We start from the raw sequence: 25,175 nt of genomic DNA, 5'->3' as shown, positions 1-25,175 counted from the left end.
GCCGCTCCCGGCCCCCCCGGGGGTCCCCCCGCCCCACATCTTGCCTCCGCTGCCTCCGTTCCATCCCGGCATGTTCCCCGTCATGCAAGTGGATATGATCAGCGTCCTGGGCAACCAGTGGGGCGGCATGCCCATGTCCTTCCAGATGCAGACGCAGATGCTGAGCCGCATGATGCAGGCCCAGAACACGTACCAGTACCCGCCCTTCGTGACGGGCCGCATGCAGTTCGTGAACCTCCCGCCCTACCGCCCCTTCTCCATGGGCGCCGCGCTCGGTCGCGGGCAGCAGTGGCCACCCCTGCCCAAGTTCGACCCCTCGGTTCCACCGCCGGGTTATGAGCCGAAGAAGGAAGATCCCCACAAAGCCACTGTGGATGGAGTCCTCCTGGTCATAGTGAAGGAGCTAAAGGCCATCATGAAGAGGGACCTGAACAGGAAGATGGTTGAAGTGGTAGCGTTTCGGGCATTTGATGACTGGTGGGACAAGAAGGAGCGTCTGGCAAAGGTAGGCTTTCATCTGCTCTGGGCAGGATCCCGGGGAGAAGGGTTCATAGTGCTTCTGACCAGGGTGTGGGTAAGCAGGAGTCTGAAACCGACTTCAAAAAAAACCCACAACCCCAAAATTTTACGGTAACTAGGACAGAAGCAAAAAAGTAAAGCCATGGAATAGTTTTGCTGTGAGAAGTGATGCTGCCTGAGGCTGCTGAAATTAAAGGGGAGACATGCATGTCCCTGTCACTCACCTGGCTCCCGGCCTCCCAGAGGGCTGGTCTTCATGCTGAGGCGGGTGGCAAGAGTGTGTGCTGGGAGCAGCAGACCTCAGCCTGCAAATACCTGGAAGGTGCTTAATCACTGCAGGCACCTGCCTCAGGACAGCTTAGCTCCTGGGTGTTAAACCTGGCTTATTTCCATGCTGTCACTCCAGATATGTGCAGGCATTTCATGCTGCTTTGCCATCAGAACAAACACGGACTGGGAATTTTAAGTCCTTCCTGGTCACTGGTGGAGGTGCCCCATGCAGCATTCTCTCTGAACGTGTGTGGAACCATAACTGCTCACCTAGGAGTGAGCTGCTGCTCTGTCCCACACCGTCCCACTGGTCAGAAGGTGGGCCTGAGGAGGGGGTGCGTAGATCTCGGTGTTACTGCTCTGCTTTGGGGTGGATCTTCTCCTTATCCCCTCCAGCTTTTGGGCCACTTCAGGCCAGGTCTTTCTCTGCAGGGCTTTAAGTGCAGCCCACGCCTTGCAAGGGTCTTGGGGAGTGTGTCCATCCTGCACAGCACGTTGCCTGTGCCAGCCTGTTCCCTTCAGCTCAGCAGGATGCACCAGCCGTGCTGGGGCCTGATCCAGGAGGGGTCTGCAAACCAGCTGTTTTCCAGCTGCGTTTTGGAGGGCAGTGATGTCCTTACACAGGCATCTGAGGAAGGGCATTGCTGCAGCTGCTGCTGCCCCAGGGCAGGCTCGTGGGCTAGGTGACCTCCTGAGTCTCACCACAGTGCCCTGGTGCATGCTTACAGACTTACCCTGCCACAGGGGACTTGCAGGCTCCTCTTAAAGCTGGTCCACCAAGCAGTAGCTACAGGATGAGGGGGTAGCTGCTCCTGCAGACAGAGCATGTACATGTAGGAGAGTCCTCTCCACTGTGGTCCTTTCAGGGAGGTCTTCAGAAGTGGTGGTGGGGCTGCTCTGAAACCTCAAAAGTCCCTTCCCCTCATTTCCCTTTCCCTTTTTCCTCTCAGTGCAGTATTTCCAGGGTCTGAAGCTGGAACAATTTAGCAGCTGCATTTTTTTTTTTTGGTGGTCTGGGGCACTGCTGGCTGCCTCCAAGAAGGGGTTTGCAGGAGAAAATGACCCCAAGATTGGGAGAGAGATGTGCAAGGGCTTTTCATATCTAAGAAGCAGCTCAAAACTTTAGCTCAAAAAAACAAAGTCAGATGGAACAGGAATGTTTGAAACCTTCAAGCCACTCCAAGAAGGGGTTTGCAGGAGAAAATAACCCCAAGGTTGGGAGATGTGCAAGGGCTTTTCATGTCTAAGAAGCAGCTCAAAACTTCAGCTCAAAAAACCAAAGTCAGATGCAACAGGAATGTTTGAAACCTTCAAGCCGCTGTTGTGTGTTCCCCACTTTGTGTGATGGGACCTGTGGGTATCTCCAGTTCTCAGTGCTCCTCCTGCCTCCCCAGTGCACAGCAGCAATTAACTTAAAAGCTGAACATTGGCCAAATACACGAGGTGTTCCAGGGATTAGTTAAGAAAACAGCTTTGCATGAATTGTCTGATCCTCTCTCAGCCAATTTAGAGTGTACCTCAGCCAGCAAACAGCTCTGTGATCCCATACGTGGTGAAGTTGTCACTACCAAAAAAAACCTGACACTATAGAAGGGTTCCTGCAAGCCTCAAAATTACCATTACAGTGAATTATTGTAAAAAAAAACAAACCACAACCTCCACATATGCATTTGGTTTCAGATGCTGGGTTTCAGAGCAGGATCTTCACCGCCTGATTTTGTAAGCCAGTTGTGTTAACTCGAGTGCCCGGGAGAGCTCCTTGGCTTTCTGGAGAGGTTGGTAATGCTGCTGCTTAGCAGCTGGTTTATGACAGTGTAATTTGCTCTAGCTTAGAGCTGGCTGGTGTGACATGCAGTGAGAACCATGGTCCCTCTCCTCCTGGCTAATGCTCAGAGCTTCTGGCTCCAAACAGTGAGCATGTGCTGATGGTTTGGGAGGAGGCCCTTGAGCTCCATGGCAGAGGAAAACAGATCCAGCAAGCACTTAGAAAAGCAGCAACTGGAGTACCCAAGAAGTTGTTTTAAACCAGACACCCGCAGTGAAGCAGCAGAAACAAGCTCAGGCAGGTCTTCAGCAGCTGCTTGGGCTCTTTTATGTCCTGAACTAGAGTTGCCTTTAGCATGTTCCTCACCTGGAATTTGCAGCCTGCTCTGGGAAGGGGAAGCTGGCTGTACTGCAGCAGCTCACCACAGTCCTTGCCACAGGTTATGTTGGATGTGAGCAGTCTCATTGAAAACATGGAATTTGTACATGGAGAAACACTTGTGCTTTCTGTCCAGGGACAGAAACACCAGAACCATTGCTGCTTCAGGGCATGCCCAGGGAAGCCCCTGCCAGGCCATGTGTCACTGTCACATGCAGAAAGGTCTCACAGGTTTCAGAGCCCCCTTTCAGCTCAGCTGTGCACCCCCTGACACTCCTGTGGGACAGGATTCCTTCTCAGTTATAAGCTGTCTGCTTTTGCTGAAGGAAAACAAAATAGGAGTGTTCAGCTTTACCTGTACCTTTCTGTTGCCTTTATGCATATGTGAGGATGAGCTGAGTGGGCTCCTTGGTGGCAGCTGGAGACTAGCTCCCCATGTACTTTGCCATCACACTGATTTTTCTAGAATGGACCTAGACCTCCAGGCACTGTTTGAGCTGAAATGACCCCCCAAAACAGGCCCTGCATTCCCATTTCCTCTCTCCTAATGGTTTTAATTGGAGCTACTCATATTTTTGCTCACTGTTTGACAGTAGTGAAAGAGATTATATTATTTTCAGAGATTTGGAAGTTTTATAAATAAGAAAACATATGTGCTTGTTTATGTCTTTTTTTTTTTTCTTTAGAAATAAATGAGGCAGATTTGTAGGAAGAGATAATATCTTTTAATATCTCCTGTCCTTGGACCATCAGCTGCAGCAGTCCTCCTGTTATTTCAGAGGAGATCAAAGCTCATCTTTGGAAGCACATGAGCTCCACCATATGCTAGTTCCTGCAGTAGGTGTGTCCCTCTTCGGTCAGAGGTTCTACATGTCCACTATCTCCCTGACTTTCCCCAGGTGGGGAGTCTTGTGTGTTTCTTTTTTTCCCACTGATTGACAATGTTCAAGTTTAGTAGAACAGCACATACTACCTACACAACGCTGCTGGCAGCCCCTGCAGTGACACACAAGAAGGTAGCACACTTCCCACCTCCTGTGCCTCAGTTTCTCTCTTTTCTCTGTTTTTTTGATTGCTGTATTTTATCAAAGGAATCGACCTGGGCAGTCCCAGGAAGTATCACCTCATAGGTAAAAGGTGGGAGAGCTCCAGGGTAGAGCTGGTGTCCTGGGTCAGGCAGGGTGGATGGTGTGTGGGGTGAAAGCTGCTGAGGAGCATGTTGCTGGAGAAGGCAGCACCTACCCTGGACCTTGTCTGCCTGAGTTAGGGGCAAGCTTTTCCCTCTTCCTGGATCTGGTGATGGGTTGAGGTTTGAAACCCTCAGTAAGATGCATTAAACAGAGTGCCAGGAATAACCAGCCATCCCTGGCCACAGAGTGCTGCTGCCTGCATTCTCTGCTTGATATTCCCATTAGTCTTGTCCCTTATTAGTAGGAGAGTTGAGCTTACACTTCCTCTTCAGTGATTACAGCCAGCTTTGGCAAACCAGCTCTGTTAGTGTCTGTAAGAGAAACCACCCTTCGGACAGTGTGACACCGCTGGCTGATGTGAGGGAGTGTTGCTTCCAGAGCTCTTGACTCAAGAAGAGAACAACACGACAGGGTTTGTGGTGCTCTCCCTGGCTGCAGAGGTTTGAGTTCCTGCTCTGGTGAAAGGAGGTTTGTTGTGGCTGAGCAGAGATTAGACTGTGTGACTAGTTACCGAGTTTTGTAAACCCTCAGATGTTTTGTGTAAATATTTTGATTTTCCTGTTTCCCAGGCCTGGAGCCTTCTGATAGGTTGTTTGTTGAGTTGGTTTTGTTTTTTTGTTTTGTTTTGTTTTGTTTTTTTGTGGACTTGGGCTGTGGTTGTGAAGTGAATGCAGGAGTTTGGGGTGGTGGTGTATCCCAGCTCCTTAGCTTCCCTTCCAAGTTCAGGACCTTTGTACAGTAGCTGCTCCTTGGCGCCTGGTAGCTCCTGCCTTCATGGAGGAATGTGTTCCCTTGGGCTGTTGAGTCCTGGATTCATGTTTGCACCTTTTCTTTGCCTTTCACCTCTCCTTTTCACAGCCTTTGTTTCTAGTAGGGGTGTTAGATTCTGGCCGTTCAGGAGGTGGTCATTGCGGTCCCCACACTCAGTGTTTCAGAGACTTGAAAGAGCCATGGGTGCTTATGAGTGTGTTTATTTCCCTTGGCCTTTCTTGGGAAGGAGTCTGGTGTGTGTTAAGCTGCATGTGAAGGAAACTGAGGTCATGCTTTAAACCACTGGGGAAGGCAGGAGTGTCTGCTCTGCTACCTGCCAGCATCATGCTGGCTCCTAAAGCAAGATCACTTAGTCTCTCATGCTAAGCCACTCTTCTGGGAGTCCCAGAAATTTTGTCTTAATCAGCTTTAGTGCCTTGTGCAGAGAAAAGAACTTCCTAAAAGGCAAAGAGGGGAAGAATTCTCGGGGATGGAAAGGTCTCATGATGAAGAAGAGCTCTTGCACGCTCTCCCTTTGAAGTGTGTGTGGCCATGTGGTGCATCTTCAGACTGCCTTCAGAGGAGCTGCTGCCAGGGCAAGGCAGCGACACCGCACAAACCTCAGCTGCCTGAACGGTTTCTAGGGCGTGTGAGCTGCCCAGGAAACTTCCCTCCTCAGGTGTGCTTTCTCTGTTGCAGGCCTCTCTCACTCCAGTGAAGTCTGGAGGGGAGCTGGAGGAGAAGCCGAAGCCGAAGGATCGGATCGCGTCCTGTCTGCTGGAGAACTGGAACAAGGGCGAGGGGCTGGGCTACGAGGGCATCGGGCTGGGCATCGGGCTGCGCGGCGCCATCCGCCTGCCGTCCTTCAAGGTGAAGCCACACGCCTCCTGGGTTTTGCTCACGTGCCCTAAGGCAGCGTTAGGAGGACAGACCTCTCTAGGTTTGTGCCCCAAAGCCTTGCAGGCTTAGCCCTGCTCTGTGCTCGCTTGCGGGGTGCTTCAGGTGGCACCGCTTGTAACCCACCAGAGCACTGTAAGAGCAAGGATCCTCTTTCCCAGGCTGAGCTTTTCACCTACCCCTTGTGTGACTCGCCTGTAAAGGATCTCCCTCCTCTGTGAGGTAAACAGGACATTTGCTGCCTGTATTTAGGGCATGGTGTTTCAGTGTGAGTTTGAAAATAGGCTTGTGCTCATCATGCTTTACCCAGCTGCTTCTTTGCTTAGAAAGTCTTGTAGTTTGACAGCTGAGTCTCACCTCAAGTTTGGTTAAAAGTGTTCTCTGCCTCATGTGAGTTCACAGAATGAGATTTGCAGGCATTGGTTCACCTGTTTGAAAGAACATTTGCATAAAAGTTGAAAAGTATCTTTAGAAAAGTGTGGGAGGGGAGAAGACTTCCCTGAAATTAGGATGCTGAATGCATGGAAGTTGCAAGTAAAGTTTTGGGATAAGAGTCTGCAGGCTTCATTTAGACTAAAACTTGGTTCAGCATTCTTCTAGATGTCACAGGCTCAGGCTCTCCTTCTGTTCTGCCACAGCTCAAGACACATGGATTTGTCAGGAGTTCTTTGTCATCTTCAAAGTAACTGGTGATGACATGGCCATCCCATGTCATCCCAAACCCAGAGTGTTTTGATGCAAATTGAAGGGGTAGAGTTTCATTCACAGTGAAATTCTGTTTGCAGGCAAATGAAGGGATCAAGAGCTAGGGAAGTGGCCCTTGGTTTCTGGGTGTAAGTCACTGTGGCAAAGTAAAGCAGTAGCAATTTGCCTAAGAAGTTGATTTCGGCTGTTTCTAAACGTTTAGAAATGCTAATTGTATCTTTTGTTCAGGTGAAAAGAAAGGAGCCACCTGAAGCTGCCTCAGCAGGAGATCAGAAGAGAATCCGGCCTTCTACTTCTGTCGATGATGAAGATGAAGGTTTGCAAAGCACATTTGTTTGAAACACTAGAGCAGATGCAAACCACATGCAAGCTGAATTCTTTTAAACTTCACAGCAGTGTGCTCACTTACAGTTAGACACAGAGTGGAGGATCTGAGCCAAAATCCTCCTTCCCACAGACCTCTGATCAGCTGGGAGATGCCTCCTCTGGATTCAGTGATCTCAAATTCACTGGCGGGAAATTTAAGACCTATGTTTTATGAATAACTCATAACCTATTTTAGTTGTGCTGATGCAGAGCTGGTCACCCAGTAGAGGGAGCTCAGAGGAGCTCATGGACTGCTCCAGGGGCACGCTTGCCACTCACTGGGTGTGTTGTGGGAGAAAGCACCTTAAAGACAGTTTGCTCTGCATTTTACTTTAAAACCAAAACAAAGATGTTTGCCAGAAAAATCTATTTGAATATATTTTAACATTTTTTTCCTGGAAGCAAGGAAGAGTAGAGATAAACAAAGCTTTGACTACCCTTTGCTTTGCATAAAAAAGCAGATTCATGTTAGTTGTTAGTCTGAATGAACTTTATAGCACAACTGGTTTTGAAGCCAAAGTGTAGAAGCAGGGATTTGCCACTTAAAAAGGCATTAAATTCAGCTTACCTATGCTAACCATGGCCTGTGTCCTAGATGCTCTGCCTGTACTTGTCAGCTTTGGCCAGCCACATTTGACCATCCAGGCATTTCAACACCCCACACTCCATCTCACCTTGTGAAATTACAAAGCCCCTGTAAGCCTGGGGACTCACCCACCACACAGGCACCTTGCTCCTAACTTTGATCTTCCCAAAGAAAAGATTCCCACTATGTAGTTGACTCTCCCTCCATTGCAAGGCATTTGATGACAATCTCCTTGGTTTTGCTCACCAGAGTCAGAGAGGGACAGGGATGCTTCTGATACAACATCTGACCTGTCAAAGAAGGATGGAGAAGCAGTGGGGCTGAGGCGGCGACCAGCAAGGCCACTGGAGCTCGACAGTGAGGGAGAAGAGGGAGATGAGACGTCGGGGAAAGAGGAAGAGTCCTCCTCAGAGAAGGAAGAGGAGCAGGAAGAAGAGGGAGGCTTGGTGAAAGCACCACCTGGCAAAGTACGTTAGTTTGTGATTGCAGTTTTGAATTGCTGTCTGTCATTAAAAGAGGGCCTACTGATTCCAGAAGGCCAAATTACCTTCTCTAGGAGATGAGTGCTCCTGTTAGGGTCTGTCCTGAAAGAACCTCTGTAAGGTTACTCCCCCTCCAGGTTCTCTGAACAGCATCCCTGAGAGTTACTGGTGGTTACTACAGTGACAGCCACATCTCAGAGTCAGACACTTCATTTTTGGCCATGTTTTCTTGCAAAGGAGGAAGAGGAGGATGATGAGGATGAAGATGATGATGAAGAGGAGGATGATGATGAAGAGGATGACGAAGATGACGATGAAGAGACAGGCATCGACACGAGTGACAAGGAGGAGGAGCAGGACTCCGAGGAGGGTAAGCAGCTCCAGCATAGCCTTGGGGTCAGCTGTGCTTTCTCTCCTGCACTTGGGAGCAGATTTTTTCACTTGTGCACGTTGTGTCACTGAAGGATGGTCTCGTACAAGAGAATGTATGTGAGTGTTTGTGGTTGTTACCTGTGAGACTTCTGTGACCCCTCAGCCTGCAGGTCCCTTTGCAGGAGTTCTCCAGCCCCTGAGTGATCTCAGCCCAAGTTGACACGGGGCAAGGGTCTTAAAGCCAGCAAAGTTTGTGCTTGTTTTATGAAATGTGTGTGGCTGGGAGGGGAAGGGGCCACATTTCAAAGAGGGGTAATTTAGCTGCTAGTAACTTGCTGTCTTGTCAATCAATTCCTGCTCTGGAAGGTGGTAGTTTCCATATTCTAAAGCTGTGTGTGAAGGCAGCAGGAAGTCTTAGTACAACTGCAGTAAAGATGCAAACCACCAAGAGACCCACGTGGGCAGGTTCCAGGCAGCACTCGCTCTGCTGCTCAGGGAGCTGCCTGTTGTGTGGTGATTGGCATAAACATCCATATACATGGTTTATAAATCTGCAAAAATAAATAAATTGGGAGGTGACTGCTTCAAGCCCCCACACTGCTGTTGAAGCTGTTTCCATGCTGTTCCAGTGTGGATGTGATAAGTGATATCTGCTTCTGTAGTAGACCCACATTGTTTAATGAAGTCAGAAAGCAGAACTAATGGCAGTTGGTTCTTCTTGCAGATGTAGCAAGTCCGTCGTCTTCCAAGGCTGAAGTTGAATCCTCTGATGAAAGTGATGACTCCTCTGAATTCGAGTCGAGTTCAGACTCAGATGATGAGGATGATGAGGATGACGATGATGAAGATGAGGAAGAGGAAGAGGAGGAAGAGGTGGCTGAAGCTCAAGAGAGAGAAGCCATGGTTGCCGAGACGGAGCATGAACCTGCTGGTCATGAGATTCCTGATGATGAGAGGGAGACTATTTTGGAGCTGTATCCTGTGGATGACTACATGGATGCAACAGAGTTGGGACTCACAGAGCCAGCTTTGGCAGTGAAAGATGAAGGCATGGAAGAAATCAAGGCAGGGGAAGGTATATGTGGTGAAGTCCCAGAGGCATCTATTGCTGCTGAAACACTGAAACACTTGGTTATGGAAAGAGACCAGGAGACAAAACTTGCACTGTCTCCCATCTGTAGGCCAGGTATGTCCTTCTATGTGGTTTGGCATTTTTTACCACATTTCCAAGTACAGTATTCTCACAGCATCCAATATGTGTGGTTTTGTATTTGCCTTGTTCTCTTTCTGTGTGCAATCTTGGCTCTAGGCTAGGGGAAAGAGGTCTGTGCTGAACTTTCCTTCCTAGTAAGGAGCTCTGCACAAGCCATCTGCTACTAAAAATACTGTGGTTATTGTATCCAGACTCTTATCCTGGGCCAGTTTAGTTAGTGTCCTGCAGGAACTGAACAGTTGTCATCGTCCAAGGGTGACTGATTGGATGGTGTGGTGGCTGAAGCTCAAGATAGAAAAGCCATGGCTGCTAAAACAGAACAGGAATCTGTACTCAATGAGTCACTGCTGGCTCTTCTTGCTTTTCATAGCAGTATGTGACTGGGAAGCTGAATGGGACAGGTGAGTTGGAATCTCAGAGTTATATCTGGTTCCTAATGTTATTTGTGAGGCTTTTTTTTTAAGTAGTCCTTGTAAAGGAGTGATACTCTCTAGTTTTCTGGAAGAAGGAAGCTGTCTTCATTCAATACAGAGTTGTATTTATGCCAGGGAAATTAGAAACCTTTTGCTAGGACAGGAATTAGGTGAATAAAGCTTGACACATTCTTCAGCTAGGAGGAGTAGTTAAGACCTTAAACACTGGAGCCAACAGGGAGAGCATATCTACTGTGGCCTGCAGTGTGAGCCTTGGGCACGACTGGGGTCTGAGGACTGGGCAGTGTTTTGCCACTTGGAGAGCTGGAAATGCAATCCCTGCACAGGCTGTCACTCCTGGGCTGCCATAAAATCTGAAAGCCATAGAGGCAAAATGTTAAACTGGGCAGGGAAAAGGAGAACCTTGTCTGCACAGATCCATTCTAGAAGAGGTCAGTGTGCAGAAAGGACATAAATCTGGAGAGACCTGCATTTGGGCACCTTGACATGTAGAATAAGCTTTACAGGCGAGCTGTAGGAACAAGCTCACATGGCAGGGTTCTTCATGTGCAGCCCAGCCCAGTCGTGCAGGAGGTACAGGGATTTGACCCCTCTCCAATGGCTCTGGTTTGCTCAGCACAAATGGAGAGTGCTTCCCTTCCAGCTCTCCAGGAATTTTCACCTCCTTTTACTCTCTCACCTAAAAATGTTATTTTGAGCTGCCTAACAAGATTCACGGTTGATGCCTTTTCACCCTGGCCCTAAGGGGGTAAATAAACTGCAGACAAATGAGGCTGCTGCAGAGGGAGAGCAGCATATAAATTGCCTCATTGATACCATCTGAGTGTCTCCTCATTCATTACAAGGGCTTCCTGGCTCCTTCATGTGTTGTTCAAGAGTGTTACGCTCCTCCCTTCACTGCTCCCTCCTTGGAGAGCTGAGGGTGCTTCTTGGCCTTGCAATTAGTTTACCTTCCCACATTAGAAGAGCTGCTAGCTTGGGGCTCTGACAGCTCTCCTCCAAAGTCCTCACCCCACAGTCTGCCAGTTCTTTTTATGTCTGTTCAAAAGGTGGTCAGGGGTTTTGAAAGTGGAAAACCTTCGTTCTGGCCTGTGTCATAGCTAATACTCAAATTAATAGTGCGGGTTTTTTATGGTCCATTAGGGATGTCTGTGGCAGCATCTAATTAGTCCACACTCTGTGCCTCCAAAATGTAAAGCATTGGAGTTTTTAAAGCATCCCAGTGGGACTGAGCTGTTCTGTAATTGCAGCATCTGAAACATGCCTTTACTGGCAAGTGGCGAGTAAGCAAGTGGAAGCAAAGCTCCTAATTCTCCTCTCTCTTCCCCTTTCAGAGGAAGAGCCTGAACCTGCGGCCATGCTGGAGCCAGAGGCACAGGAAGGTCCAAAGCCTGAATCTCAAGGTGAGGAGGAGGCGCTGTGTCTCTCGACTCCAGTGCGAGTCTTCGGAGAACCTCTGCCCAATAAAAGCAGCTTCTTTAGCAAGTCTGAGGACAGCAGCTCAGAAGCTCATGTTAAAACAAAACTGCCCTCTTCAGTGGAGGAAGACAGCCGGTTGCCTCGCACGCCCGGGCGGGAGGTGGTGATCCATGCAGAGACTGATGCTCTCTTGCTTCCAGCCCACAAGGTGCCATGCTCCATGCTTCCCTTACCAACAACTCCCGGAAAGGAAGAACCTTTAGTCCCTCCAGAGAAGTTCCCTGAACAATTAATGGTGACCAAAACGTCTGTGGAAGAGGAGATTCCTAGGACTCCTGGGCGGGACATTTTGGCCAAGTCTTCACACCCCCTTGTGAAGTCCCAGAGCACGGACACTGTTCCAGCCACGCCAGGAAGCGACGCTCCCCTTACAGGAAGCAGCTTGACCCTCAGTTCCCCTCAAGTCCCAGGGAGCCCCTTTTCCTACCCATCCCAGTCTCCTGGCATTAACAGTGGCATTCCTCGGACTCCTGGGAGGGATTTCAATTTCACACCTACTTTCCCAGAGGCTGGTGCTACCATTCCTTGCCTTCTGTCTGGCAAGAAACAGTCAGAGGATGAGCTAGATGAGAAACCCTTTAAAGAGCCTCTTGGTGCTTCCCTTACGATCAGCATGAACAGTGTTCCTTCCCCTATCCCCTTTGCCAGTCCCCCCCAGGCAGACTTCCACACGGACATGGGTTTGCCACCTAATGAGCCAATAGCTGTAGCAGCCCTGCAGTGCATGCATGGAGATGGAAGAATGCCCATCGAGGAATGCAAGGCAGACATAAAATCTGTTTTGCTCTCACCAGAGGTACCCACTGGTGCTTCTCACCTTCCTCCCCCCCCACCACCTTCTGTTCTTCCCAAAAGGAGGCCAGGTCGGCCAAAACGGTCACCGCCTTCTGTCCTCTCCCTGGACGCGTACTCGGGCAAAGCCATGGAACCTCCACCTGTGCCAGTGGCCCTGGTGGAAAGTGCTGTGGGCAAAGAGCTCTTGAGTGGACATCCTGATGCTTTCTATGGACTGAAAGACCCTGAAGCCGTCACCCTGGACTTCAGGAATGATGGGTTCCATGAGAAGGCAGCAGCTGAGGCCGTTGCAGAGAAACTGCCTTTTAAGGAGCTGGAGAACCAGTGGAACGAGGACTTCAAGGAAGAGGAAGGTCATGCAAAACCTAAAAGACAGTGGCGAAGGCAGAAGACGACACCTGAGGACCTCCCAGTGATTCCTTCCCCTGAGTATTCCCCACCCCGGCCCCAGTTCAGGCCACGTTCCGAATTTGAGGAGATGACTATTTTGTATGATATCTGGAACGGAGGCATAGATGAGGAAGATATCAAATTCATGTGCATCACCTACGACCGCCTGTTACAGCAGGACAATGGTATGGACTGGCTCAACGACACCCTCTGGGTTTTCCATCCCTATATCCTTTCTCACTGGCTCCCGGCATTGTGCGGCACCTCTCAGGTGCTCTAGGTGGTCATTGTGTAGCACTTGGAGCCCAGAAGACTTAAGTTTGCTGGCAGAGGAAGCATTTGCTTACTAGAATAGCAATTGCTTGTATCAGCAGGGAATTTTAGACCATTTTTTATTCCCTGAAGCTGCAATACAAAAATACTGCAGAAGCGGCTGTTCTTGCTGCATTTTCGATCTAGGACTGCAGGGAAAATCTGTATGCACCTCTTCTGGGGAGGTTTCCTTCCTAGTTTGAGAAGCTTCTGTCTGCATTCAAACCAGACTCTTTTTTTTCACCTTGCCTGTGGAATTTCTAGTCTGCACATACAGATCTGTAACTTGGGGCTAAAACTTGCTTGTAAAAATAATCTCACCATCTGTGCCCAAAACGAGGAGTTAGTGGTGCTAGCAGCTTTGAGTTTAAAATACTAATAAAAGCAATGGCTTCTGAGCAGCACGGGGACAGACACGGCCCCGGGCTGGATGGAGGAAAGATAAGCTGGTGGTGCTGCAGTGAAGAGTGTGAGCACCAGTGGGCTGATGCTGAGGCAGGATCTGGCCCTGTCCCCTCCCTCCCTGCCCACAATCTGGTGGTCAGCAGCACTGCCCGTATCCACAGATCTCTGGGAGCGCTTTTGGGACACACGAGCTGTCTCAGAACGAGGCTCTATGTGTGTACAGCCACTCATGGTCTTCAGAACAGAGCCCAGAAGGTCTTTCTTAGAACTAAAAAACTCTCTAGTAATGTTTTTAGGAAGGGTATATGGATTTCTATATTAAAGAAGAAAAATGCACCACCTCGTGTGTTGCTAGAGGTTGTGTGGAGTTAAAATATCTCTTCCCTTATTCCCTGAAAGAGACAAAAAAGCCCAAACCACTTCAAATAGTCCATGATATGATGCTAACAAGAAGCAAGTGGAGCTCAGTGCTGAGCTTTGCGTTTTTATCCTTTCTTTCTCTGCATCTCAGAGGGCAACGGGCAAGATTAAATGTATGATTGTTTTTCCCCTCTCATACCAGCACAATCGTCTCAACATAGATTTATTTAGTTGTTTGAAGGAAACGTCTTGTCTCCCTGATGATAAGGGTTGTTGTAATGGCAAGTTTAGAGTTGTTTTTAAAACCATTTTAAAGTCCTCTGCAGCCAGCTGCTGGTGCACGACGAGTGTGAAGGTACCTGCAGGGTTCACCTGCTCTGCAGCGAGCTCACACCTCGGCGCCATCACCTTCTTGCTTTTTATGGTCCCTCTGCTTCAGTTTTCTGGCGTTATGACCTCTACATGGAGCATTTTTGGGTAGATCTCAACCATTGTGGGCCTCGTGGCTGTGTTTTTTGGGGTGAGCTCTCAGTAGTACAGTCCCACTGTCCTTCCAGAAGTCAAAGACCTGAAGGTGCCTTCTGCCTGCTCAATGCAGTGAGTCCTTGCCAAGCCAGCTGCAGGTTTTCTTGGCTTGAAATACCTGCACAGGGTCTTACCTCTTTCCATCTGGGTCTGAAGGAGCTGATTCACAGAGGCTGGTGAGAACAGCATTTCTCTCCCAGCCCCTTGGGCTGAGGAGCCTCTTTGCCCATCTGTGCTGCTTCTAGCCCTAGCTGGTGGGGATGATTGCTGCTGTGAGATCAGTGCAGTGTCTTCAGGGCTTGGGGTGGCCACAGGGAGTTTCTGAAGGTAGAACAAAAGTGTCACTCAAAACAGAGAAAATGTGCATCCAGATGGGTGGGCAGCTGCTGTCTGCGTATGTAGTGCTGTGGGGAATCCTTTCTCTGACAGGTTTCTCTTGACAGCTTCACCTTTTTATGTTTAAATTTTCATTACCTCTTTACTTTGGTTTCCCAAGCATGCAGCCAAGAAGGAGAGACCATGCTTGGTTTTCCTGTCGGCGTGTGGGCTTCACTGATGCTTTTGTATTTTTTCAATAGCATTGTTAACTTTTGCAACTCCCAAACCTTCCTAATTTTCCAAGCTCCTGGCATTAGCTTGATGTAGCTGTAGCAGGTTTTGGCTGGCAACCACCAGTGGTTGTGTCTCTCCTTAACTCCCTTCCACCTACTAGCTTTTCTACTCCCAAGAAGAAGAAGCGGGACGATGGGATGCGGGAGCACGTGACGGGCTGTGCACGAAGTGAAGGCTATTACAAAATTGATAAGAAGGACAAAGTTAAATACCTCAACAATAGCCGAGCTTTTGCAGAGGAGCCTCCAGCTGACACACAGGTGAGGACACGTCCTCTGCTGCCAGCTGGTGTGTGAATGGGGTTTGGGTTTATACAGTGTCACGCACAGTGGGGGCTTCCTGCCTTTTGGCAAGGAGAGAGTGAAGCTGTTGCTGCTGGGGAGGTGTTAGTGTTTGATGTGGGACGTTTTAGGAGACCACACGTTCTGCAGTGAAGTGTTGGAGCACGAGGAGGTGCTCAGAGGGAGGCTGCAGGGTGTTGAGTCAGCTTTGATGACCCATTTGTCCTCTCAGGGTATGAGCATCCCTGCCCAACCTCACGCTTCCACCCGGGCTGGCTCCGAGCGGCGGTCAGAGCAGCGCAGGCTCCTCTCCTCCTTCACTGGGAGCTGTGACAGTGACCTGCTCAAGTTCAACCAGCTCAAGGTAGGTCACCCCATGGGTTGCTGCTTGGCACAGGGGCTGGCTGGCAGCAGGCTCAGGCTGGGGCAGGGGATCTCCAGCCTGTTTGGTCTCACCTTGGTGATGGCCATCTCAGCATTGGGTACTGCTCCACGTGCCAGAGGATTGAATGGTACCTGGCTGTCCTGTACTTCCAGGTAATACAACTTAATACATGTAGTACAAATGATTTACCTAAAGAAATAGGAACAGAGTAGTTCACAGGGAAAACGTGACAGACCAGAATGCTTACCTGTGAGAAGCAGTGACATGAACTGGCTGATAAATGGCTGGACATGAGTATATGGTGATCACAGAGCTTGAGCCCTAATTCGAACCACCAGGGTTATGCAGAACAGAGACCACTGGCCTGAGAGGGTCTGTCTTGGGTGGTCAGTGGTAGAAACCCAAGTACTGCAACTCTGTGGCACCTCCCATGACCTGAGTCCTGCCTTGCTGTCACTGCAAGACTCGGGGAGTCTAAACCAGGTTGAAGTACTCCAGCACTGCTTGTGGCTCAGAGCATGCTGCAGATGCTGGACCCCAGGGTGGCCTTTCCCTTTCTGTGCTGTGGCTAATCCAGGGTTGGGGTTTTGGGCTGTTTTCTTCATGCAGTTCCGGAAGAAAAAACTAAAATTCTGCAAGAGCCACATCCATGACTGGGGCCTTTTTGCTATGGAGCCCATTGCAGCTGATGAGATGGTGATTGAATACGTGGGTCAGAACATCAGGCAGGTAAGCTGGACTGTGGGTGAAACCTGAGCAAAAACCAGCCCTGAAAGGAGTGCTCGAGTATGACAGCAGGGTTGGAGTCCCTGCTGTGGGGTGTTAGCTACGTGAGCTAGGCAGAGGTGGGCGTGTGGTCTGGAGGTGCAGGGCTGGGATTTTCAACTACCCATAGAAACTAAGCGCTCATATCCTTCAGGAGAAGTTCTCCAGAAGCCCATCATGAACCTGTGTTTTCAGTCAGGTCTGTGCTCTCTGTTGGGTTCATAGATGTGTTGAATGGCAGGAGCACAGCTCGGGTGAGCGTTGTGTAGCTCTGTGCTCACAGATGGCTCCTGCAGCATGCCCTGACCCTGCCCTGGGGTTCCCTGCAGGTCATTGCTGACATGCGTGAGAAGCGCTACGAGGACGAGGGCATCGGCAGCAGTTACATGTTCAGGGTCGACCACGACACCATCATCGATGCCACCAAGTGTGGAAACTTTGCCAGGTTCATTAACCACAGCTGCAATGTGAGTATCTGGGTTTGCATGGAACAGTGTTCTGACACGCTGACAAACCCACCGAGTCCCTGCTGACCCGGGCCAGGGCCGTGTTCAGAAGTAGCAGGGAGTCACAGGGTTGTGATTAAATGTTAAAGAGCTGCAGCAGATCAAATCAGAGTCTAGACCAGCCTAAAGAGATTGGAGAGACCTGAAAAATGAAACATAGCTAGACAGAGTGCACTCAGAATTTTCCTGACTGTGCTGGGGGACCCTGATGGACACTGTCCAAACTTATCTAACAAATATTTCCTTAAACCAAATTTTGGCACTGTTAAGCTGTGGGAACAGTCTGCTTCTAGTGTCCATGTGGGAAAAGTATTCTCTGCCCTGGCACGTAGAGAAGCTGCTTTCCCCCTGCTCTGTGCTGCAGTCTTCACTCAAAGACTCAGGCTCCTGACTGAGTTGTTAAGCATTAGTTGACAAATCTGGTGGAGCATCATCCAGGCTCTTTTGCACCACAGATAACCAGAGTGTGGATATTTTGGAGCAGCATGTGGAGGGCTGCTCTATTTTCTGGCTTCATGCCTTCCTCTCTAAGCTTCCCCCAGACCCAGGCTCTGGAATTGTGGCTGAGCCTGTCTGGGGAAAGGACTGCCCTGCCCTGGTTTAGCTTGGAATAACTGTGGAGGCTGGGAAGCTGTAGCCATCAGGAGCCTAAATCATTACCTGTTCAATTTGCAGCCAAATTGTTACGCTAAAGTGATCACGGTGGAGTCCCAGAAGAAGATCGTCATCTACTCCAAACAGCACATCAATGTGAATGAGGAAATTACCTACGACTACAAGTTTCCCATTGAGGATGTAAAAATCCCTTGTCTATGTGGCTCTGAGAACTGCAGGGGAACCCTGAACTGAACTCAAGGTTTCTCGTCACACTTGCACCTTCGGCCATGTCAAAACTGTGGTAACCAGGTGTGGTTGCACTTTGCCAAAAAAAAGAGGAAAAAAAAAAAACAAAAAAGGAAAAAAAAAAAAAGGAAGAAAAAAAATTTAAAAGGAAAAAAAATTAAAAAAAAGAGGAAAAAAGAGAAGAGAAAATCCAAGCAAGTTTCGCACTTCTGCCAGGATCATGAGTGGAAGCAAAAAGCGCACACGCTTTCGAGGACTGTTCATGTTTCAGGTGCTCTTTCCTTTTCAGATCCAACACGCACACAAAAAGGTGACGACCGTTTTGTGGCATGGTCTGCCCAAACACTAGCTTCTCTGTTCAGTCCCGACAGTACTGCTCCGTAATAGGATAATGGTACCTTCTTTTTTTTTAATTGTTGTTTCAAACCTTCATCTTTTCATAAATGCTGCTACCTTTTTCTCATCAGTTTCGTTGGTTGAAAAGGACATTCAACGTTTAAATGTGAAGCAGAGACTGAAAAATGCCATATAGGTTTTGTTGGGAGCTTGATTGGCTGAAATTGCACAGATTTCTCAGAGTAAGCTGTAAATAAATGTAAGGTTGATGTTACAGAGAGGGGGTGTGAGTGGGTGTGTGCGTGCGCTCAGGTGTGTGTGTGGGGGGACGTGGCCGCAGCCAGGCTAGAGGTGCCCTGTCCTGCCTTTTGGTTAGGGATCAGCCAGACACCCCAGGGAAGGAGTTGGGGCCCCCGCAGAGCTCGGCGCAGCGCCCGGGCTCCTCTCTCATTGGCATATGCCATGCTGGTATTTCAGGGGATCAAACCTCTGCACCCACATAGGAAGTGTAGTTGGCTACCGCAGTCAGTAGGAAGAAGTGGAGTGAGCTGTGCAGCTGTGGCCTCGTGGCACAGAGCCTGGCCCTTGGCAGCCCCTGCCCCTTGGACACTGGCTTGTCTTGCTTGCAAAAAAAGGGCTGAGACTGAAGTGAGGTGGATGGTTCAGCCCGTGTACACGATGTAGGAATCTTCCCCTCCTTGGAAGCATACACTACAGCCCACGTTTGTAACAGGATTTTCATCCTGTAGAGAGAAAATAGGCTGATGTATGTCTTGTATTAATTTTTTTCTCATGTTTGTCTGCATTTTCCTGCCCTTCCAGCATTTTGTGTGGAGTATTTGCTTTGTCCTTGAATGTGGGAGATGCCTCCTGTGATAGGAGCGAGCTGTGCCCTGCCACTCTCCTCCCTCTGTTACTCAGTAACTTGCCTGGAGTGGTCCCATCCCTCCAGCAGGAACATGGTAACAGTGTCCCCAGGAGCAATCCCAGCCCCCCCCTCCCCCCCAATCTACAGCATGAAAATGAATGCTGCTTTAAATTTGGAAGGCTTGTTTTGAAATTATTTTTTGATATATTTTGTCCTTGTAGGTTGCAGTTCTTCAAGAGGTTCCACTGAAAAATGAGGCAAAACACCAAAGATACTTCTTTGGATGTGATCTGGAAATGAATGAACAACTGGTCAGGTTTTGACAGGATCAGTTTTTCAGCTTGCATTGAGTCTCTGCCGCTTTAAAAGTAGTAATTAGTTGTACTAAACCCTTTTTAATTGGCTCTTAAGGGGAAGTTGCAATGTCATTATGAAGTGGGAAGATTATCTGCATAACTAAACATCTTCTCCCCACAGAACACGTTCCAAGGCTGTATTCTTGTAGCCTTTCAAAATCAGCAGTAATTGCTGTCTGGCCACAGCTCCACCAGCAGAGGTTACAACCTTGCAAAAGAGTTTCCTGGAATTTTTTTCAGCTGTGAGGTGGAATGGCCAGGCCCTTGCTGCAGAGCAGAGCTTGCCTGTAGGTTAGACCTCTGTGTGTGAATTTCTTGAGACAAAAGGCCTGAAAGTGCAGGAACATGCAGTCTGCTACAAGCTGCCTTAATACTGCCTGTGTCTCTGTCTGAGGGTGAGGAGATTGTCACCAGGGTTAGCCAGTCCATAGTCTCATCTCTGGTTTGGTTTTGTTGTTGTTCCCCCCCCCTTCTTTATAAATCTCTCCAGCAATTGGGTAATGGTGACCCCGAACCTAAAATTATGAGAAGCACAACAAGTTTCTGTCATTGAACATTGGTTGTAACTTCAGCAATGGCAGGAGCGCTTGGGAGTTAAACCAGCTGCTCAATTTATTGTATTTTTTATTAAATAAGGTTCATCATGTTGTGTCAATGCTCCAGTTAGCATCTCTACAGCTTGGCCTTCTACATTCAGAGCTTTGGAAATGCACAGAAGTTTCCTGGGTCTCAGAACTGAAGCTTCCACGTGCGGCAGTTCTGCTGATTGTCTTTGGCTTTCTCCTTCTCTAGTCCCTCAAACCAGTGTGTTAATGGTGGTTTTGTGGGGGTGAAGACCCCCAAGTGGCCCAGCCCCTAAGCCCCTGCTGACAGTTTTGTATTTCCCAGCATGTCTCTGTGCTCTGGATGGGATTAGCTCCTGCAGTTTGCCTTAATCTTTGTTGAGGAGAGGTTGGGAGGCAGGTCACAGTCTACTGAACTGAGGTGTACAGGTTGGCGTCCTTCACTGCGTTTTTAGGAGCACCAAAAGGATTTGGGTGCCAAAGACCATGAGCACCTCAATCCCTTGGGTACTTCTGAAATTGCCTGTAACCCATCCCTTTTTAGGATACCAGACAAATAGTGTGAGGTTTTTAAGGAGTTGAGCTCCCAGTAGCCCCCGAGGCGGGAATAGAGCTGTTGGACCTATAGAGCTTCTGAAAAATCATGTTAGTCTGGTTTCAAAGCCAAACCTGGGGCTTCTCTTTCCTTCCTCACAAATCTTGGCTTGCAGAGTCTTACCTGTGCAGCCTTTGTCTCAGACTGTGAAGCTGCAGATGGTTTTGTGGTGAGGGTTATGTCTGGATGGGTGATTTCCAGGAGCTGCTCGGTCCCTGCCAGGCCACGGGGTCTGCTGGGGGCCAGGGAGCCCTGCAGCCACGGATGTGGTTTTGGAAGGCAGCCCTGTGGAGATGTCCTTTTAGTCCCTCCCGGGTGCTTTGGCTGGTACTTAGAAAGGGGGGAGAGGAGAGGAGAGGCAGAAGGTGTGTGGTGCACGTGCCAGCCTGGCTCGGACCCAGCGCTCACCTCCCGCTGTCACTGCAGCACCCCTGGAAACAGTGGCAGGGCCTGAAAAACCCTTCACCAGCACGTGCTGTGTCACAGGGAGCTGCACTGAGGCAGTTGTCTTCACTGGAGAGCTTCTCCCCAGTCTTATTTTCACCTAAATTAAAACCCAAGACAAAAAAAAGAGAGACAGTGACTGTGCTCCCTGCAAAGTTGTATCTCGCTAGGTGAAAGGACCCCAGAGAATAGTGTGGAAGTCTTGGAAGCAGAACTTGCATCTTTAGTTGGCCAAGGTGGAGCTGGCTCAAGCTGAGGGTGCAGATGTCTCTGCAGTTGGTGTCTCTAGGAACTGTGCTCTGTGCTTGCAAGCCCTGCCTGCCACTGCCTGAGCCCTTTGTCTGCCCGTGGGGTTCCCAGCCCTGCTGGCAGCTGGGGGCTGGGGGCAAGAGGCTCATCTTCCACATCTTCATGTTGTATAGAGCAGCTTCTTTCTACAAGGAAAAAAAAGAAACCAGAACATTTTTAAACTCCAACAAAGGATACAGTAGTTTCAGTTCCAGTTTTTGTGACCTTTTTCAGGGATCATTTCAGTGCATTTCTGTATAAAATAAAAATTTAAGGACAAAAGGATTTTGAAGTATAAAAAAAAAAAAAGCATCTTCTGTACATAGGCAAAGTCAAGAATCTTCTCTTCAAACACTGTTTCTTGTAGAAACATGTTGAAAATTTTTTTGCTGATTTCTTTGTACTTCAAGAGCATGTAAATAATTTATTAAAAGTGACTATTGTAATTTGGAGTTCTTTTTAAACAGATTCCAGCTCTGAGTCATATCGAGGAGACAGGAAGGAAGAAGGACTAAGTATAGCAAAGGAGCTGGTGGCATTTACAGCTTGTGTCAAGCTTTGTATAATGTAAATTCTGTATAAATGTTTTTTTTTGTTTTGGTTTTTTTTTGTCAAATAAATAGATGGAATTAGAAGCATTAAGAAACTGAAAAAAAAAAAAAATTGCCAAGTCCAGGCTTCTTCTTCCCCTCCCTGCCCCAGTCTGAAACCTAATGTGCAAAATCTATTTATTTCAAGCGAGGAAATGTGTACAGTCTAATAGACAGCCTAAAGTGTATTTAAGCAAGTTTGCAACTGGATTCTTTTCAATTTAATCTTTGTTTTGTTCTTATGAGTTTCCTCCTTAATCGCCCCTGTAATCGTTTGTCCAAGTGAGAAGAAACACATCCTAAGGGACACTCTAAAACAAACAGGCAGTTCTAAAAGCAAAATGGAACGACACCCAGCTCCCAATCCTTGCAGCTATCTCGTCCTACAGACACTTTGTTTTAATTCACAGTGTGAAAATAAAGGGCCTCCTTTAAAAGGAGGCAGGTAAAATGGTTTGCAATAAAGGAAAACAATTTATTATTTTTTTTTAAGTTCCTTAAAAAAAAAAAACAAAACAAAACTCTGCTTTGAGACTTAGGATTTCTGCTTTTTCTTTTGTTAAGCAAATTTATAAATTTAGGGATGTTTTGTGCATATAGAATCTGTCACCAGTATGTATCTTGTTTTGGAGAAAGTGTTTTTGTTGTGAATGTGTCATGCTGTATATATTTGTTCATATTTTTGTGAATTGAATACTCTGTACCATTGTATTATAGTAACTTTTATAAAGCAAACCATAAATATACTGACTTTTCTTACAGAAAAATTACGTTGTGCTTAATATACAGCCAGGGCAGCTTTTTGCTCTCAGGCCCATGCTGGGAACTGTGAGAGCTCAAGGAACCAGATCCAGAAAAAGAGCAGTCCAAAGACCTGATTTTCAGCAAAGTTTACTGAAAATCTTAATTCTGTTGAGCAGGAAATAACTTTAGGACACATTATATTGCATGAAAGAAATATGTGAGTGATTTAAGTTCATAAACTTAAAGAAGATTTCCTTGACAGTGCCGGGCCATGGTGCTGGGTGTCCCTGACCCAGGGGGTGCAGCCTGGGCAGGTGGGTCTCTGCTCCTGGGTTTTTCTGAGGTCACATCTTGGTTCTTTGAACTCCATGGAGGTGAAAGCCCTTAACATATGGAGTGAGGTGTTTGTGTTGCTGGCTCAGGTGATGTTGGGCCCAGAGGCCCTTTGGTTTCTTTTTAAATGGGTTTATTCAAATCTGAAATCTGTTGCCTGTGGTTTACAGGAGGGGGGAGCTGCTGAGGTGTGGTGTGGATGAAAGCACAGCCTGGAGCTGGCCATGTGCCCCCACCCTCCCCCGTGGGGGGCTGCTGCTCCTGTGAAGGGTGGGGTGGTGCTCACAGTGGCTTCTCTGAGCTTTAGAAGATGTCCCTGGAGCAGAGAGGAATGGAGTGGCTGATGGAGGAGGACATGGAAGACAGGAGAAGGCCTGGGCTGTAGGTGACTTCCCAGCTTCTGTGGCTGATCACAGTGGCTGCAGGGAGGGGGCTGCAGGACAGCCAAACCCCCCAGGGCTGGCGTGGGGCAGGAGGCAGCTGGGCTCAGCCTGCAGGGTGGCCAGATGGGGCTTGGGGCTGGTGGAAGGACTCGTTTCTGAGGAGCCCACCCTGAGCCCAGGGCTTGGCAGGGGCCTTGGCTGCCTGGGGTCTGAGCAGCTGCATTGCTGGAGAACTCGGGGAGCAGGGGTGGGTGCTCTGGGGAGCTGGAGAGCAGCAGCAGGGAGGCTGCAGGCACCAGAGCCCTGGAGATGTTCTTCAGCAGTCCCAGGCTGAGGTCTGCAGGCTCCCTGGGGAGAGTTCAACGCAACAAATGGGGTCGAGGGGCTCCAGCCCCAACACTTAACTTACCAAGCACTCAAGCTGTGACTGAAAAGGGTTTTATTGTGTCGGTGGGGAAAGTCCCTTGCAAAGGACAGTGACAACACCAGAGCAATGCCTGGAGGGGGCTTTGCACACACAGCTGAGATCTGAGCCAAGGAATCGCTGCCAGTTCCAGCAATTACTGAAACACAGGAGAAGCCCCAACCCTTCATTAATTCAGGAATTTGCAGGTATTAGAGCAAGGCTGCCTTGCCTTGGGAAGGCTCAAATACGTAAATTCGATTAAGTCTCATTCCAGAATTTGTAGCTCCCCTGAAATCGTGTGTTTAATCTCAGCAAATTCAAGACTGAATCTAAAAGAAATTAAAATATTACAAAATGAGACGCGCAAAGAGGCAAATGCCTCCGTGCTCTCCTCTTCCAGCTTCCCACGAAGCTAAAATTAGCAGAAAACTTTGGATAGACTAAATTTAAGTGCTCCCAGTTGCTTCTTCTGTCTTCCTCCAGAGCTGCGTGTCTTGGGCACGTGCCTTAAATCTGCCCTTTGTTAAGAGCTCAGTTTGGATCAGATTAAACCACTTTTTAGGAGCGGGTTTGGGATTTCTCACACTCCCTCTCCCAAGAAGTCACCAGAGGGCAGCGCCGGGGCCGGGTCGGGGTAAGTGTTGAGTCCTTTCACATCTCCAGCTTGGCAGCAGCTTCCCTGGCTGGGCTCTTTGCCCAAACTCGGCCGTTCCCCGGTGCGCTGGGGGCGAGGGTGGCCTTTGCTGCCACCTCTAGATGCGCCTGGTCTCCCCGTTGGGCTCCAGGATGGTCAGGTTCCCTCTTGCTTCTTGATCCATTTCTATCGCTTCAAAAAGAGACTTGAAGTTGCCGGCACCAAAGCCCTGTGGAGAGGACAGTGTTAGAGAGCAGGGGGTGGGCAGCTGGAGCCCCCCAGGAAGGAGCAGCGCCGAGAGCTGGGTGGGCAATAGGACTTGATGGCCCTGAGGTCTCGAAGCCAAGATCATCGGGAAGTCCTCAAACCAACCTGGTGGTTATGCCTCTGGATGACCTCCAGAAAGACTGTAGGTCTGTCTTGAACGGGTTTGGTGAAGATCTGGAGCAAATATCCTTTCTCGTCGAAATCCACCAGGATCTTCAGTTCCTGCAGAAAAGAAACAGGGCAACAGCTCCAAGACCCACAGAGGAGCAAGAGGATCCCTCTGCAACACCCTCACCCAGCCCTGGGCAAGCCTGTTCCCTCTGGGGCAGCTCTGACTCACCGCCAGCTTGTCGATGTTCTCCTTCACTTTGATTTTGGCAGTTTTCAGCCTCTCCCGCAGCATCTGGTAGTAGCTGGATGGCACGTCCATGAACTGCATGCCCCGCTGCTTCAGGTTGGTGATCTGCAAGGCAGGGGAGGCCCCAGCGTGGGCCAGGTTTGTGGAATGATTTGTGCCAAGGTGGCTCAGGCTGGACAGTGTCCAGGGGCAGAGCGATATTTTGCCATGATGTTGGCCAGCGTTGTGTGTGGAGACCTGTCCCACCCTCTCACTTCAGGGACAGGAACGGGAGGGCCCAAGATGACCCCTCCAGGCAACACAGAGAGGTGGCCACCATGCAGTGATGCCTCATCCCACGCTGGCCCCCTGATACCTCTGGAGACCCTTTGGTCTAGAGAGGAGCCCAAACTTCCATCCTTGGTGGCAGCTGGGCTCAATCCAGA

The 25,175-nt window shown here is 49.0% G+C and overlaps 2 protein-coding genes across 2 annotated transcripts; one reads left to right on the top strand and one right to left on the bottom strand.

Annotated features, from left to right (window-relative positions):
• Nucleotides 1-7: 7 nt before the first annotated feature.
• On the top strand, nt 8-17,674 carry LOC103770219 (histone-lysine N-methyltransferase SETD1B; the record flags this gene model as incomplete). The annotated part of the gene is made up of 12 exons (XM_008937472.1): nt 8-505; nt 5,572-5,742; nt 6,703-6,790; nt 7,676-7,893; nt 8,155-8,278; nt 9,005-9,466; nt 11,262-12,818; nt 14,899-15,065; nt 15,319-15,450; nt 16,081-16,200; nt 16,566-16,703; nt 17,418-17,674. Coding segments are annotated over 12 exons (3,849 nt in total), but the record flags the coding sequence as incomplete, so codon positions are not given.
• Nucleotides 17,675-24,243: 6,569 nt separating this feature from the next.
• Nucleotides 24,244-24,855, bottom strand: LOC103770220 (4-hydroxyphenylpyruvate dioxygenase-like; the record flags this gene model as incomplete). The annotated part of the gene is made up of 3 exons (XM_008937473.1): nt 24,244-24,354; nt 24,498-24,614; nt 24,733-24,855. Coding segments are annotated over 3 exons (351 nt in total), but the record flags the coding sequence as incomplete, so codon positions are not given.
• Between the last annotated feature and the right edge of the window lie 320 nt (nt 24,856-25,175).

Source organism: Merops nubicus, unplaced genomic scaffold (genome assembly GCF_000691845.1).
Source record: "Merops nubicus isolate BGI_N331 unplaced genomic scaffold, ASM69184v1 scaffold14723, whole genome shotgun sequence".
NCBI lineage: Eukaryota > Metazoa > Chordata > Aves > Coraciiformes > Meropidae > Merops > Merops nubicus.
The sequence above is the reverse complement of the archived record's forward strand: the minus strand, read 5'-3'. Positions and strand labels throughout refer to the sequence as shown.